The sequence below is a fragment of the Crotalus tigris genome, unplaced genomic scaffold, assembly GCF_016545835.1.
Source record: "Crotalus tigris isolate CLP2741 ecotype Arizona unplaced genomic scaffold, ASM1654583v1 scf7180000017639.5415321, whole genome shotgun sequence".
Classification (NCBI taxonomy): Eukaryota; Metazoa; Chordata; class Lepidosauria; order Squamata; family Viperidae; genus Crotalus; species Crotalus tigris.
The window spans coordinates 3,632,420-3,648,363 of record NW_024096532.1 but is presented as its reverse complement, the minus strand read 5'-3'; the positions used below and the strand labels follow the sequence as shown (position 1 = coordinate 3,648,363).

Sequence of the window (15,944 nt, the reverse complement as noted above, 5' to 3'; positions counted from 1 at the left end):
CTTATACCACTTCAGACAAATGGCTGTCCAGTCTCTTCTTAAAAATTTCCAGTGTTGGAGTATTCACAGTTTTTGGAGGCAGGTTGTTCTACTGATTAGAACAATTAACCCTAGCCTCCCCCGCATCCCCTGGCCTGCCACCCTTGCTGTCGGAGGCTGCCTCAGCCCTCTGGCGCCCGGTGCAGCCCTGGGACTGGCGGGCAAGAGCAGCTCCTTCCCGGCTCGCTGGGCTCCGGGCCTCGGAAGCGGCCAGGCGGCAGCGATGCCTATATGTGTGTTGGAGGCCAGCCGGCCAGGCCAGGAGGGGAGAAGCGGCGCCTTCCAAGCGGGAGCTGGCGCTCTGGCCATGCCCCTCGTGCATGCGACGAGTCGGGGACGGGTCGTGGCAGTGAAGGGCTGCGCAGCATGGAAAGGGGCTCCTGTGACCCCGCCGCTGCAATGGCGCTCAGGAGGCTGGAGGGGCAGGCAGGTCCTGGGGCGGCAGCTGGGAGAGGGCAAGAGCGGGGAATGCTGGGAGTTGCAGTTCATCACCATCTGGAAAAACATGACTTTCCAAAGATCAATCCTTCCTTCCTTCCTTCCTTCCATCCATCTCCTTCCCTTCTCCTTCAATCTCTCCTTCCTTCCTTCCTTCCTTCCTTCCTTTCCCTCTCAACCTTCTTCCTTCTCCATCTCCATCCCTTTCCCTTCAATCTCTCTCTTTCCTTCCTTCCTTCCTTCCTTCCTTCCTTCCTTCCTTCCTTCCTTCCTTCTTCCCCTTCAATCTCCTTCCTTCTCCATCTCCTTCCTTTCCCCTTCAATCTTCCTTTCCTTCCTTCCATCTCCATCTCCATCCCTTCCACTTCAATCTCTTTCTCCTTCCTTCCTTTCCCCTTCAATCTTCTTCCTTCTCCATCTCCTTCCTTTCCTCTTCAATCTTCCTTCCTTCCTTCCTTCCCCTTCCCTACCTCCCAACATTTTTGAGCAAGGAAGAGTAAGCTTCTCCAGCGAGCATTGCTATATTGTTTTTGTGATTAATCACTATGCTTTAATTATGTTCAATTCGTAACAATGAAAATACACCCTGCATATCAGATATTTACATTACGATTCATAACAGTAGCAAAATTACAGTTATGAAGTAACAATGAAAATAATTTTATGGTTGGGGGTCACCACAACATGAGGAACTGTATTAAAGGGTCGCGGCATTAGGAAGGTTGAGAACCACTGCTCTAGATTATGCTTTAGGGCAACCCGTGCACGGAGCTAGGATCAGTGAAGATAAACATCAAAAGGAAGCAAGGTTTGTCTAACAAACCACCTCTGTCCTGAAAACCAGTATTCTGAGATGCAAGTGTGGGGAGGACAATTTGGAGTCAAATGAGGTGGGCAGACTTTGGCACTCTGAATATGCCCTGAGGAAAGTTTCTCCTGTTTAACTTCATATGTGCCAGTGATGATTTCTGTAATTCAAAAAATATTCTAGGATTGATTCCAGAAGCCTGAGCAGAAGGTGGAGGGAGAATTAAAGTAGTCAGCGGTGTGGAATGAAAATAAGCACTCCTACACACAAGTATTGTTACTTGCAGTGTTTGTTAAATTTATTTGCAATGAGACAGCTTTCAACACTTAAAATGGATAAAGGAAAAGAAGTGGAAATATAACAGCAGCAAAATAATGGAAGAACAAAATAAATAGTGAAAGAGAAAACAGTGAGGATACAGTGATGTGAAAATGAAAGATCGGTGGCTGGGGAAGCAGAGAGCCAAGGGGAAGGTGAGGTTTGCTATTAATCTATTAGCCACTTCCAGTAGGATGCTACCCTACTGGGTCCCCAGGCCAACCAGCAGAGACAGGTCTTCAGGCTCTTATTACAGATAGTCCCCGACTTACAACAGTTCGTTTAGTGACCATTCAAAGTTACCACAGCATTGAAAAAAGTGACGTATAGCCATTTTTTTCACAGTTACGACTTTTCCAGCATCCCCATGATCATGTGATCAAAGTTCAGATGCTTGGCAAAAACTGGTTCGTATTTATGGCTGTCGCTGTGTCGCAAGGTCATGTGATCATCTTTTGCCATCTTCTGACAAGCAAAGTCAATGGGGGGAGCCAGATTCGCTTAACAACCAGGTTACTTGCTTACCGACTGCAGTGATTCACTTAATGACTGAGGCAAGAAAGGTCATAAAATGGGGCAAAATTCACATCACGAATGTCTCCCTTAACAACAGAAATTTTGGGCTCAATGGTAGTCATTGAGGATTTATGCATTTCTTAGATGCAGAACCCCACTATGTGTTGTATTCATGTATTACATCCAGAAAGGAATCCTTTTTTAAAATGTTTTCATGAGTTAAATACCACCCAGTTTTGCTGTAAACTCCGGTAAGCAATACATTAGTATAGCATTTCCAGATGTGTGGATATCAATTCCCAGAATTCTCCAGCCAGGATGCATTTTGAGAGTTGAAGTCTAAACATTTTGAAATTGCCAAAGTTGAGAAACGCTGTAGTGGAAGTTGAGAACTACTATGGTAGAACTACTGCAGTAGAAATCACTCCACGTGAGAAACACAGGAGTAGAAGTAAAGAGGTACTGTGGTAGAACACTGCAGTAGAAGTTGCCAAGGTTGAGAACCCCTGTAGAGAAACACTATTCATCCACTTCTCCTTTAACATTAGCTGTATTATAAACCTCTTTTTAGATACTTTCCCCCTTTCAAGCTCAAAAGTGCAAATAGCAACAGCAATAGCATTTACAGTATGCTTGTATACTGCCCTACGGCATATTACTGCATTCTCTTGGCAATTTAAAAGGTAGAAGCATTATTGGCTTATTGCCCCCAACAATCTGGATCCTTGTTTTACTGACCTCAGAAAGATGGAAGACTTAATCCACCTTGAGCCCTATCAGAATGAAACATAGGCTGTGGGCATAGTTTGCTCACAATACTGCACTTTAGTCACTGCGCCCCCAAGTGCTCCATTTTCTTTTACCCTTCTTCAACCAAATGTCTCCAAGATGTAATGGATTCTTATTCCCCCTTTCAGTGAATTATCTTGCAGAAAACATACACTTGGGTGGAAATCTGATTCTAGCATCTTATTTGACCAATAGCAAGAGTGCTTCTTTGAGTTTTTTGTCTTTCCCACTTACGTTCCATAGGATCAAAGATTTCACTTGGGACAAATACCCTGCGAAGCCTGTGGCCTCTTGCTATTGGTACTCATGTGCCTGCAAGCAACTTTCTTGCAGCCCACTTCACCCCTACCCCAACTGATTTTTTTTTAAGCCATATGGTTAAAATAAAAAAATAAATCTGGACTGAGAAACTTCCTTGACCACTAGGTGGAAACAAAGGGATATAGCAACTCCTAACCCTTTGCTTCCATCTAGTGGTCATCTAGTTACTTGGTTTATGCAGCCTAGATCAGGCAGTTCTAAATGTTTCAACCCACCCAAAATAAATCTAGGCTGAGCCTGATGCTAAACTGCAAAATGATTTGATTGCTATAAACTTGACATTTGGTATCAAAACAGTGGTTGTGAATTAAAGCCATGATTAAAACAAACAATCCTGGTTTAGAAAGATGGATGTCTGCAATTGCTATTACTCTCTTTTAAAGGATTAATCTGGCTGGGAACATAAACGCCTTACTGAACAGCAGTAATTTTGTCTTTGGTTTGTGGGCATGTTTCTTTGTCCCTTCCCATCCATGCTACTCTTTGGAATTGGGCGGCATCTAAATGAAATAAATACTTGCTGTGGCAAGTTAATTCAGTGATAATTACTGCTTTCCTCTCCCTTATTGTTTTTGCCACCTTCTCATTTTTAATTTTAAAAAAGTGCAAAGCCATTTATTTTTCTGGCAGGAGTCTTTAATATAAACCCACTGTGTCACTATGTTGTTTTTTTCATAAATGCAACAAGCCTGAGGAAAAAATGTTTCTGTCTGGAAGTGTACATGTATTTCTAGGGTCATAAGCAAGTTTATTCAGTAACAGTTCCTATTGTCAAAGCAACAAAGTTAAATCAGTAAAGCTCACTAGGCTCAAAATCAGCAAAAAGCAAGAAATAAATATATACAGTTCTTCAGTTATTGAATGTAATCCAGATTCAGTGACCTAATTCACAAATCGAGTTCAGCTATAATTTAACAATAATTTCTATACAAAAACACAATTGGCTATATTTGCTGAGACATAAAACAAAACAGTAACTCCTGAATGTCTGGTTTCATACCACCTGTTAAGTCAAAGCTAAACAAAGCACAAAATGGCTTTGTGTGTTGTGTGAATCAAGTTTGTGGGGAGCAATCTATAGAACATTAAGCTCTAAAGTAATTTTTTCAAACAATGGTTGGATTCACACTATAGTTTCAGAAATCACAACTGCTCTGGTTCACATATCCAGCTATCATAAATTGTAGCTCCCAGTGGCTGATTTCAGACAACCACACTAAGTCAAAAATCAAATCAGCCTTCTTAAGGTTTAATGTCATGCATCAGCCAGGCCTATCATGCATTAAAAGCAGGGCTCTTCAAACTTGGCCCTTTTATGATTTGTGGACTTCAACTCCCAAAATTCCACAGCCAGCGTGCCTGGCTGAGGAATTCTGGGAGTTGAAGTCCACAAATCATAAAACGGCCAAGTTCAAAGACCCCTGCTTAAAAGATTATTGACATCAATAGGACAAGGTAGCCATTAACGCAATGGGTCTCTTTTAAGCATTCAGCCTCTCTCATCCTGCTTCAACATTTTTCTTGACAACTAGAAACATGTCTAAACCAATTGCTGGTTGCATCCAACCATCATTCTTAGTTTTCTCAGGAGGGCCAATAGTGTGCTGTGGTTACACATATGGGAGGAAGTTAGAAAGCCACTTTGGTCTATGAGTTAAGGTGCTGATCTAGAAACTAGGAGATGGTGAGTTCTAGTCCTGCCTTAGGCATGAAAGCCAGCTGGATGACTTTGAGCCAATCACTCTCTTTCAGCCCAACCCACCTCACAGAATTGTTGTTATGGAGAAAATAGAAGAAGGGATTTTAGATATATTTGCTGCCTTGAGTTACTTACAAGTAATAAAGGCAGGATTAAAAATCAGATAAATAAATAAGCAAGCAAGCTCCAGAAAATGCAGCACAATTCAAAATCCAGCTTCATGTTTCACTGAAAACAATGGGGCACATTTGTACTGATGAAACTCCAGCTAATTCTTTCAGTCTAATTGTGAGTCCTAAAAACCTAGAGGCAATTTTGAATAGTTCCCATTTCATTTAATGTGCAGTTTTCAGACGTGATCCTGGGAATAATTCTACCCCTTCCCAGAAAGAAGTGAACAGGGAGTTTGGTCTCTGAGTAAGTTTTATTTGCAATTTGATAAAGAAGGGAAGATGTTTGGGGTGGCAGCTTCAGTCCACTGTTTCAATAAAGCTGCTCCTTCCCATTCGTTTGGCTGCCCTTCCCTTTGATCTGAAACAATTTAGCTGGCAGAATTGGCTGTTTATCAATGGGTGTTTGTTCAATAATGGAGCTATCTTCCACATCTTGCAAGATGGTTGGTTTTTTTTTGGTGTTCCTGAATTTGTTTTGTAGGAGGAAGAGAGGGCAAGAGAGGGCAGGACAAGTCTGAACAAGAGTATCAATGTTCAAAGATGATGTGGCGTAAGAGGAAACAGGCTGGCTAGAATGGAAAGTCCAAGCAAATGAAAAATCAAAACTGAAAAGGGAAGAGAAATCAAAGGTTTTAGGAATGATGACGAAAGTTTGGCAGGGAAAGTTAGTTGGAATGGAGAGGAGGAAGAGCCATGGGAAAATATGTGCCAGTTTGATAGTAACAGATCACGTGGAAATCCAGCCTAACAAAAAAACCGGGAAGACAAAGATGGGCAATATGGCAATGTAAGGAACTGTGTCTGATTTTACGAAGCAGCAGGAAGCCATCTGGAGCAAAGCCACAGGATTTGGGCGTAAAAAATCTGGCTGAGCTGGCCTTTTCTACTCGCAGGCAAGCTTCCCGTCAAAACTGGACAGACAAATGGCAAAAGCCTGAAGTGCACAGAGAGGGAATCGGTAATCCATGGTGAAGACATCAGAGGCCACCCGGCCAAACTGTAGCACGATGTAGTCAGCTGCAAACCAAGGAGAGGAAAGACCATTGAGGCAAAAGAAAACATCCCCCAAAACTTCATTTCATTACCCCTTATGCCTGCCTCTCTCCTAAGCCAGGGGTCTTCAAACTTGGCCCTTTTATGACTTGTGGACTTCAACTCCCAGAATTCCTCAGCCAGGCATGCTGGCTGAGGAATTCTGGGAGTTGAAGTCCACAAGTCATAGAAGGGCCAAGTTTGAAGACCCCTGTCCTAACCTAAGCCTTCCTCAAAAAAAAAAAAAAAAAAAAAAAAAAAAAAAAATCTCCAAGGGCTTCCTTCCCTGATGATTGAGCAGATCTAATTCTTCCCCAAGCTTATCCTGAGTTGTCTGTCTTTCAGTCTGCTCTTGGGGCTTGACGAAGAACAATATGGAAATCCTCACGCAGGACTGAGGCTGTGTTTGTAGCACTGGTTCACACCAAGATCAAACTTCTGTTATCAGAACTCTTATCTCAATTTAGAAAATAGGGCGGTGTGGTGGCTGAATGGTTAAGATGCTGGGCTTGTCGGCTGGAAAGCCGATAGCCCAGGATTGAGACCCAAGTGCCACGCAACAGGGTGAGCTCTCATCTTGCCCCAGCTCCTGCCAACCTGGCAGTTCAAAAGCATGCAAATGCAAATGGATAGACAGGTATCCGTTCGGTGGGAAGGGAACGACATTCTGTGACATCATGCTGGCCACATGACTGTGGAAATGTCTTTGCACAGCGCTGGCTCCATGTCCTTGAAATGGAGAGGAGCACTGCCCCCTAGTGTTGGCAATGACTAGGGGAGTAAAATCTACCTGTTAGAAAACCATTTGCCCAGCACATACGGAGGAAGAAAAATGTTCTAGATTGGATCAAAGCAACCAAGAGATGCCCAGTGGGAGAATCTAATGTTGAAAAGGATGATGCTGGTGCTTGTTCATATTCTGTTCATATTCTCCATCTACAGGAATCTAACATTTGTGACAGGAGATAGCTATCATGGCTAACTGTTGTTAATAACTTTACATCCCATGAATATCTTGTTTTCTTCTTGGGCTTTCTAAATTGGTGGCCACTGCTAAGTTCAGTGGAAGCAAATTTTACAATTTTAAGTATATATGATGAGAGTATCTGCCCTGAATCATCCACCATTAGATTTCACATAATAACTGCAATTTCCAGAACTATGTGAGAGGGCAAAACAATCTTCCAATCTATTTTCTTCCTCTACTGTATATCATGGAGAATTTTATACCCATTTCATGCTCATCAACTTTATTTGTCCTTCCAAGATATAAACATCTGAGGAAACTGCTTAATCCTTTGGTTATTTTGCTTGCCTTGATTTGCCTGTTTTTCAGCTCTGCCAAAATTCCTTTTGGTGATGGAGAGATGTAGCTATCACAACTACTTCCATATTCTAAATAGTTGGGGTTCTATTTCTTATTTACCTTTAAAAAAGAATTTGCCTTTTTTGTAACTGCTGTATGCTGATGTGTCTACTAAGTTAAACACCACAATCTATGATCCCATTCTTGGCCAACTCTTGCCAACTCTAATTTGATTCACATATCTGTAAATTTACAGAGTATTTGCTCCACTATACAAAACTATACATTACAGTTCCTTATGCTGTGCTCATGCTAACTGTTGCGGTATCCCTCTTTGTTCTAATCACCTTAAATAATGTCCTGTTTGTCAGCCAAACTGGCCACAATAGATTTATTTAGAAGTTAGTCTCACTAAATGGGACATCTGCTTGATAGCTAGCCTCAGTTTGCAAAACCTTCTGCACTCTCCTGAACCTTGCCCACTACTCACGATCGTCTTCTGAGATGATTTGGAAGTTCTTGACGGAAGCCTGTGTGACCCGCCCATGGAAGTTGAGTACGTAGGACTGGGTCTCCTCGTTCCAAGCAGGCACCTTGTTCTGGAGTTTGATCAGATTTTGCATATTCCGGTTCTGGTATCTCAACAGTAAGGTTTCATGTTCCTGTAGGCAGAGAAGTACAAGCATTATGGAGTTCCTATGTTGATGTTTTTTGTACAGAAATAGTAGCAATAAGAACCACTCACATTTTTAGGTTGGATGCAGATCCTCTCATTCTCTGAATTCATTCCAGGAATTATCACTGTCATTTTCCGTGGACCTCTGAAACCCAAAACATTGGTCTCCTGCAAGGGGGACAGGGATGGGAAGTAAGAAATCTACTGACTTCTGCTTTTAATTCAGAGTAACAGAATAACAGAGTTGGGAATGATCCTGGAGGTCTTCTATCCAGCTCCCTGCTCAAGCAGGAGACCCCATACCATTCCAGACAAGAGGCTGTCCAATCCCTTCTTAAAAGCCTCCAGCGATGGAGTACCCACAATCTCTGAAGGCAAGTCGTTCCACTGGTTAATTGTTCTCACTGTTAGGAGATTTCTCCTTAGTTCTAGACTGCTTCTCCTCTTGATTAGTTTCCATCCACTCCTTGTTTTGCCTATGGGTACTTTAGAGAATAGGTTGTCCCTCTCAAATACTGGAATACTGCTATCATGTTACTCCTGGTCCTTCTTTTCACTAGACTAGACATACCAATTCCTGCAGTTCTTCACATATTTTAGCCTTCAGCCCCTTAACACGTTTGTTGCTCTTCTCTGCACTCTTTCCCGAATCTCAACATCTTTTTTGTAATATGGTGAACAAAACTGGGTGCAGTATTCTATGTTTTTTAATCTTCAGTTCTGCCACTGATTTGTTGAGAAATGTTAATATTTGTTACAAATGGGAAGCATTCCTATTTAATCTTATGCAGTATTTTTGTACTGGGTAATTTATCTCCTGAGTTTAAAGTAGCCCATCATTTCCTAATAAAACAAAACTATCTTCCCATTTTTGGTGCTCAGTCTATCTGGGAAAGTCTGGAATTTACAGTCCCAAAGCACCTTGAAGGTACCAAGTTGATGAAATTAGCTTTAAAAGGGGCAGTATTTGAAATACTCTCTTTTTTTCTTGGTTAGAATAGAAAATCTCTGAAAAATATTATCGATTATCAATCAGCATACCCTTTTATTTTATCTGGATCACCTTAACAATATCAGCTACCTGATTTAACAAGTTCAAATGCTTTGTAGGTATTTCTGTCCCAAAGTATATTGGGCAAATTGTCAAAGGATATAAGAAAAATGCCAGATATTCTAATAATGATCAAAGGAAAGGCAGAAGAAACCAGAAGAAACTACAAAGACCAATTTTAGAGACGCAGAATTTATCAATTTTTGAGAAAATTATATATTTGGCTATCAGAAAATGCCACATTACCTACTGTTCCTTTGGGGAATAAAATCTTGGACAGTCTTAGTCAACACTAAAAATCTTTTCAAAAATAAAGTTTTTCAAGATCAGGTGATATAGGATAATTATTTTGTTTGTTCATTTTTTAATTTTCTTGTTACTTATTTTTTTCTGTTTATGATAAATTATTCATTTTTATTTTACATCATTTATTTTTTTTTTAAAGTGAATTCATTAAAACTCTCCGGTACCTAATAATAAAACAAAAATCAGAGTTCCTGAATCAAACTAATTGAGCTGACTGGCTTAGCACACTCTCTTTGGGCTGAGCATTTGTTGGCAAATAAAGGCAGTCCTCACTTTATGACCGCATTTGGGACCAAAACTTCTGTTGTTAAGCGAGGTGATTGTTAAATGAGTCACGCTCAATATTATGACATTTTTGCTCTGATTATTAAGAAAATCTCATGGTCATTAAGCAACCTGACTTTGTCAAATCTAGGTGCAAATGGTAATCACATGACCTGGAACACTGCAACCATCATAATACACGCCAGTTGCTAAGTGCCCAAATTCTGATCATGTGACTGCAAGGACACTGTGAGAACTGGTCATAAGTCACTTTTTTCAGAGTCATTTTAGCTTCAAATGGTTTTTAAATGAATACTTGTGAATTGAGGACTACCTGTATATAAGGAGTATATCAGTTCCCCACTTTGCCAACTCTGTGATACTTACATAGCAAATGGCAACTAACTCCTGCCGTAGGTGGGCAGTTTCTGGAACAAAAGGTTTCTTTTCTGGATTGATTCCATTGTCAAATACAGTGAACTTGGTCCCAAGCATGTTAGATCTGGAAAGCAAGCAAAAAAAGGGATGTTTACTTCCTTTAAGCAAGTGGTTCTCAACCTGTGGGTCGGGACTCCATTTGGGGTCGAACGACCATTTCACGGGGGTCGCCAAACAATGTAGTCCGCTATTTTTCTCCCTTTTCCTTAGCTGTGCCACTCCCTTTTATTCTATTGGCTTTTGAAAGCCAATAGAATAGACTCTCTTGAATAGAGTCTAATTCTATTGGCTTTCAAAAGCCAATAGGAATTGTCCAGGCTGTCTCTGCCCTGCTGAGCCCGCCAAAAGTCCCATTCTGCAAACGGTGCTGCACCAGTTGAGTAGTCCTCGACTTACGACCGGTTGGGGGTCGTGGCATTAAAAAGGTTGAGAACCACTGGTTTAAGTAGAGCTTCTTTGACTTCCGTTTGCTTGCAGCTAGGGCTAGAGAATGGAGTTAGCTAGCCTTTCCTCTGTTGGTTTCTGGGAGGCTTCTCCTGGACTGATCGGGGAGACTGCCATCTCTCCTAGATCCCTGGAAGTACCTTCCTTCATTGCCACCTCTTCCCCATTTAGGGTCCTCAAACAAGAAACTCAGCTGAAGAGCTCGGCATCCCGAGTCTCTCAGCCGATGACGCTGCTGGCCGGAACAGGAAGTCTAGTTTCTAGAATCTCTTAATGTACTCAATTTGCTTTTTATGTACTTTATGGGTGCTTCTCTGTAGTTTTCATAGTAGCTTTGGGTTCTTACTTAATTAACATGAGGGCGGGTCAGGAGGGATGATTGAAGAAAATATGGCAGGCTCTTAAGATGCTTAAAGCAGTGGTTCTCAACTTTTTTAATGCCGCGACCCCCAACCGGTCATAAGTCGAGGACTACTCAACCGGTCGTAAGTTGAGGACTACTCAACTGGTGCAGCACCATTTGCAGAATGGGACTTTTGGCGGGCTCAGCAGGGCAGAGACAGCCTGGACAATTCCTATTGGCTTTTGAAAGCCAATAGAATTAGACTCTATTCAAGAGAGTCTATTCTATTGGCTTTCAAAAACCAATAGAATAAAAGGGAGTAGCACAGCTAAGGAAAAGGGGGGAAAAATGGCAGACTGTGTTGTTTGGCGACCCCCGTGAAATGGTCGTTCGACCCCAAATGGGGTCCCAACCCACAGGTTGAGAACCACTGCTTTAAGGAGAAAAAAAGATTAGAAAACTGAAAAGTGATCCAACACTGATACCTACTGGTGGATGAGGAGCTATAAAGCTTTTGTTTGTGGCCTTCAAAATCTTAGTAAACACAGCTGCTGAGAGAAAGTGATATTTACAGAAACAATGGATGTTTTACAAGAGGAAATATATGCTGCAATCCATTCAAAGGACAATGATTTTAAACCACAAAGAAATACAAAACAACTTTGAAAGTATAAGCCAACTTATCTCCAATTTAAGTTCACTTCAAAAAAATCCTCAGAACACAGCAGAGAAAAATCAGAGGGAAAAGACTTAAAGATGGACTTTCACAAAAGAAGAGTATGATTTAATTCAAGTGGAAGGAAAGAAAACTTACACTTCAATATTACAAAACAAATTGGAAGGCAAGAGAAGGGATTTTAACGGAAAGAAGAGGACAAGTGCTCCGGAAAGAGATATTGATTTATTTTCTACATCCATAGGAGCACCTATGATCGTATGGGAAAACTTTTGGATCCAGCAAAGTATATTGATCAAGAAAGATTTTGGGCAAAGAAAAGAGATTAAGAAAAAAGATGATGGGACATACCAGAGAGAATATTTAAAAAAGAAACATGTGTTTGAATATGGTTAAAGAAATAGAAAAAATTTGAAACACACTATTCTAAGAGGGATGAAATGTTTTAGATACTTAAAAATGACTGAATTCAACAAAAGCATATATATATATATATATATATATATATATATATATGTAGGTTCAAGAAAAGCATATATATATATATATATATATGTGTGTGTGTGTGTATATATATATATGTATATGATATATATATTGAGATATATATATATATATATATATATATATATATATATATATATATATATATATGTAGGTCTTTGTTGTTCGGGTTTTCTCCCACGTAAAATTGGAAGTGTCTTGGCGACGTTTCGACGAAGTCCCATTCGTCATCTTCAGGCTGGTGCTTTCAGCTTCGTGCCTCGTCGAAACGTCGCCAGACCACTTCAATTTTACGTGGGAGAAAACCCGAACAACCAAAGACCTACATACAAATACCCGCGAAACGAAAACCTGCAGAAAACATATATATAATATTATATATATATATATATATATATAATATATATAATACAATGGTAGGTTCTTTGGTTGTTCGGGTTTTCTCCCAGCGTAATTGGAAGTGTCTTGCTACTTTCAACGAAGTCCCATTCGTCCTCTTCAGGCTGGTGTTTTCAGCTTCGTGCTTCGAGGAGCAATGTGTGGTCTTAGCTGTTTCTTCCTTTTAACTGCCAGTGGGGGTATGAACTGATTGGGTGGGAGCTTGGCTGTGTTCTGATTGGGTGGAGGTGTGTTCTGATTGGTTAGGGGCGTGGCTGTGCTCTGATTGGCTGGGGGGTTGGCTGTGCTCTGATTGGCTGGGGGAGTGTTATGTTTGGTTGTGCTCAGGTAGTCTGGTTGCAGAGGGGTTTAAGATTTTGGGCTGCCTTGCTATTTTTTGCTTCGCGTTTGTGGTCGTGCCTCATGTTCATGAGGGTGTCAGTTTGCTTCATGTATGGATTGGAGGGGTTTAAAGTGGCTAATGATGAAGCTCTGGTCTGGCTTCTGGTTTGTGGTCGTGCCTCATCATCGGTGTGGCTTTGGGTTTGCTTTTTGCGTGGATGTGTGGTGGTGACATCCTGTGTGGTTTTTGTGAGTGTGGGTCTGGTATCATTTTTTGTATTAGGGAGTCGTTTGTCAATAAGGGCGGGTTTCCAAATGGCTGGTAGGCGGGAGGTATCATCTCGCTTGTTCATGCTGTGTGGGCGTTTTTCTATCTCGATGGCTTCTCTGATTATTCTGTTATTAAAATGTTCACTTTTGGCAATGGTTCTGGTATTTTTAAAGTCAATTTCATGTCCTGTGGCTTTAAGGTGTTGGACCAGGGAAGATGTTGGTTCCTCTTTTTTGACTGAGTTCTTATGTTCTTCAATGCGTGCACTTATTCTTCTGTTGGTTTGTCCGATGTATGTGGTGGGACAAGTGGTGCATGGGATTTCGTATACTCCTTGATTTTCTAATTCAATTTTATCTTTGGGGTTTCTAAGGATGGTGGATATTTTTCTGTTTGTGCAGAATGCTGTTTTGATGTTGTGTTTATGGAGGATCTTACTGATTCTGTCTGTGGGGCCTTTTATGTATGGGAGGAGGGCTTTGCCGTTTTCTTGTTCTTCGTCTTGGATTTTAGTGGGGGTTTCTTTTTGGATTAGGTTTGTAATCTTATTTCTTTGGAATCCATTGGATGTTAGTACATTGGTGAGAGTGTGTATTTCGGTTTTTAGGTGTTGTTCGTCAGCTAAGCGTTTTGTTCTGGAGATGAGTGTCTTGGCTACAGAGTTGATCTGTGCTGGGTGGTGGTGTGAGAGAGCGTGCAGATAGCGGTTTGTGTGTGTTTTCTTCTGGTAGATGGTGTGTCCTAGTGAGCCATTGGATTTCTTGTAGACTAAGACATCTAGGAAGGGAAGTTGGTTGTTAGCTTCTGTTTCCATGGTGAACTGTATTTTGGGGTGTAGGCTGTTGAGGTGTGTGAGGAAGTTGTCCAGTTTTTCTTTCCCATGTGGCCAGATTATGAAGGTGTCGTCTACGTATCTGAGCCAGAGTTTGGGTTTGTGATCCGATTTTTCTAGAGCTTGGGTTTCAAAGTGTTCCATGTAGAGGTTGGCAATGACAGGTGAGAGGGGTGATCCCATGGGTGCTCCTTCTGTTTGTTTGTATTTTTGTCCATTATAGATGAAGTATGTGTTGGATAGGCAGTGGTTGGTCAGATCTAAGATGTGTTTGGGGGGGTTATATTTGTTTTGGATAGCTGTCAAGGCTTCTTTGATAGGCACTTGGGTGAAGAGGGATATGACATCGAAGCTCACTAGTAGGTCGCTGGGCTGTAAGTTTTGTTTCTTTATGATCTCTATAAACTGGAATGAGTTTTTTACGTGTGAGGTGATGGATTCTGCATAGGGCTGTAGTTGTTTGGCGAGAAATTTGGCTAGGTTTTGTAGAGGTGAGCCTATGGAGCTGACTATAGGTCTGAGTGGGGTTCCTTCCTTGTGTATCTTGGGGAGACCATAGAGTTTGGGGCATCTGGATGATTTCTCTCTGGGAATGATTCTTTGCTGGATCTCTTCGCTAATGGGGGAGGCTTTTATTTTGGATCTGGTGGTTTTTTCCAGGTAGGTGGTGGGATCTGTATTTAGGGGTTTGTATGTGGAGTCTTGGAGTAGGTTGGTTAATTTGGTTTGGTAGTCAGATGTGTTCATAACCACCGTGGCGTTGCCCTTGTCTGCTGGTAGGATTATTATGCTGGTGTCTTCTTTCAGGTTACATAGTGCTGTCTGTTCCTCTTTGGATAAGTTGCTTTTGGGTGGCTGCTGGTGCAGAGGATGTTGGTGATTTCGAGTCTGATTCTGTTAGCGTCGTCGGGGTTGATTTTGGTCAGGCTGGTTTCAACTCCACATATAATGGTTTCAGTGGGGATGTGTTTGGGAGTGACTGCAAAGTTGAATCCTTTGGAAAGGACATTGGTTTCGGCTTTGGTGAGGATCCTATCTGAGATGTTATGCACTGTTTGTTTCATGTGTGGCTGTGAGGGAGGAGGGGTTTGTTTCTGGCGTTCTTGTAGTCTTCGGAGTTTGTTGGTGTGTGTATCTGTCTTGAGGGTGGTCTGTGTTTCGGCTCTCCAGACGGCGAGTTGTTTGGATTTGTCCCAAAGTGCGGGGTGGATCTTGTTGCTGAGTTTGAGGTGGAGTGTGAGGAGATCTTTGTTAATTCGGTCTAGGAGGAATCTTTTTGTGTGAAGTTCATTTCTGATTAGGCCAATTCTGTTCTTTTCAGGATCCGTTTGGTGGCTGCAGAGTTGGAGTGGAATTTTCATTGGACATGTGGGGATTAGATTTTGATCTCGGCAGTTGCGTAGGAAATGTGAGGTCGCATAAAATGGAAGCTCTTTGGACTTCAAGTTTTTCATAGGTCCTGGTCAGATGGTGGATTTCCTCCCCGTAGAGGTTCAATATTTGTTTTCTGAGGTTTTCACGGGTGTTTGTATGTAGGTCTTTGGTTGTTCGGGTTTTTCTCCCGCGTAAAATTGGAAGTGTCTTGGCGACGTTTCGACGAAGTCCCATTCGTCATCTTCAGGCTGGTGTTTTCAGCTTCGTGCTTCGAGCAGCAATGTGTGGTCTTAGCTGTTTCTTCCTTTTAACTGCCAGTGGGGGTATGAACTGATTGGGTGGGAGCTTGGCTGTGTTCTGATTGGGTGGAGGTGTGTTCTGATTGGTTAGGGGCGTGGCTGTGCTCTGATTGGCTGGGGGGTTGGCTGTGCTCTGATTGGCTGGGGGGTTGGCTGTGCTCTGATTGGCTGGGGGAGTGTTATGTTTGGTTGTGCTCAGGTTTAGTCTGAGTTGCAGAGGGGTTTAAGATTTTGGGCTGCCTTGCTATTTTTTGGCTTCGCGTTTGTGGTCGTGCCTCATTTTCATGGAGGGTGTCAGTTTGCTTCA

General features: G+C 41.8%; 1 protein-coding gene across 6 annotated transcripts in view; it reads right to left on the bottom strand.

Annotated features, from left to right (window-relative positions):
• Nucleotides 1-3,847: 3,847 nt before the first annotated feature.
• Nucleotides 3,848-15,944, bottom strand: part of TULP2 (TUB like protein 2) — a 52,953-nt gene continuing 40,856 nt past the window's right edge. For all 6 annotated transcript variants that reach the window (XM_039335226.1, XM_039335223.1, XM_039335224.1 and 3 more), the window contains 4 exons: nt 10,124-10,238; nt 8,185-8,283; nt 7,930-8,101; nt 3,848-6,118 (listed from right to left, as the gene is read on the bottom strand). In XM_039335226.1, the coding sequence (XP_039191160.1) occupies nt 5,985-6,118; nt 7,930-8,101; nt 8,185-8,283; nt 10,124-10,238 (520 nt within the window). In that variant the 3' untranslated portion in view covers nt 3,848-5,984. The remainder of the gene's footprint in view (nt 6,119-7,929; nt 8,102-8,184; nt 8,284-10,123; nt 10,239-15,944) is intronic.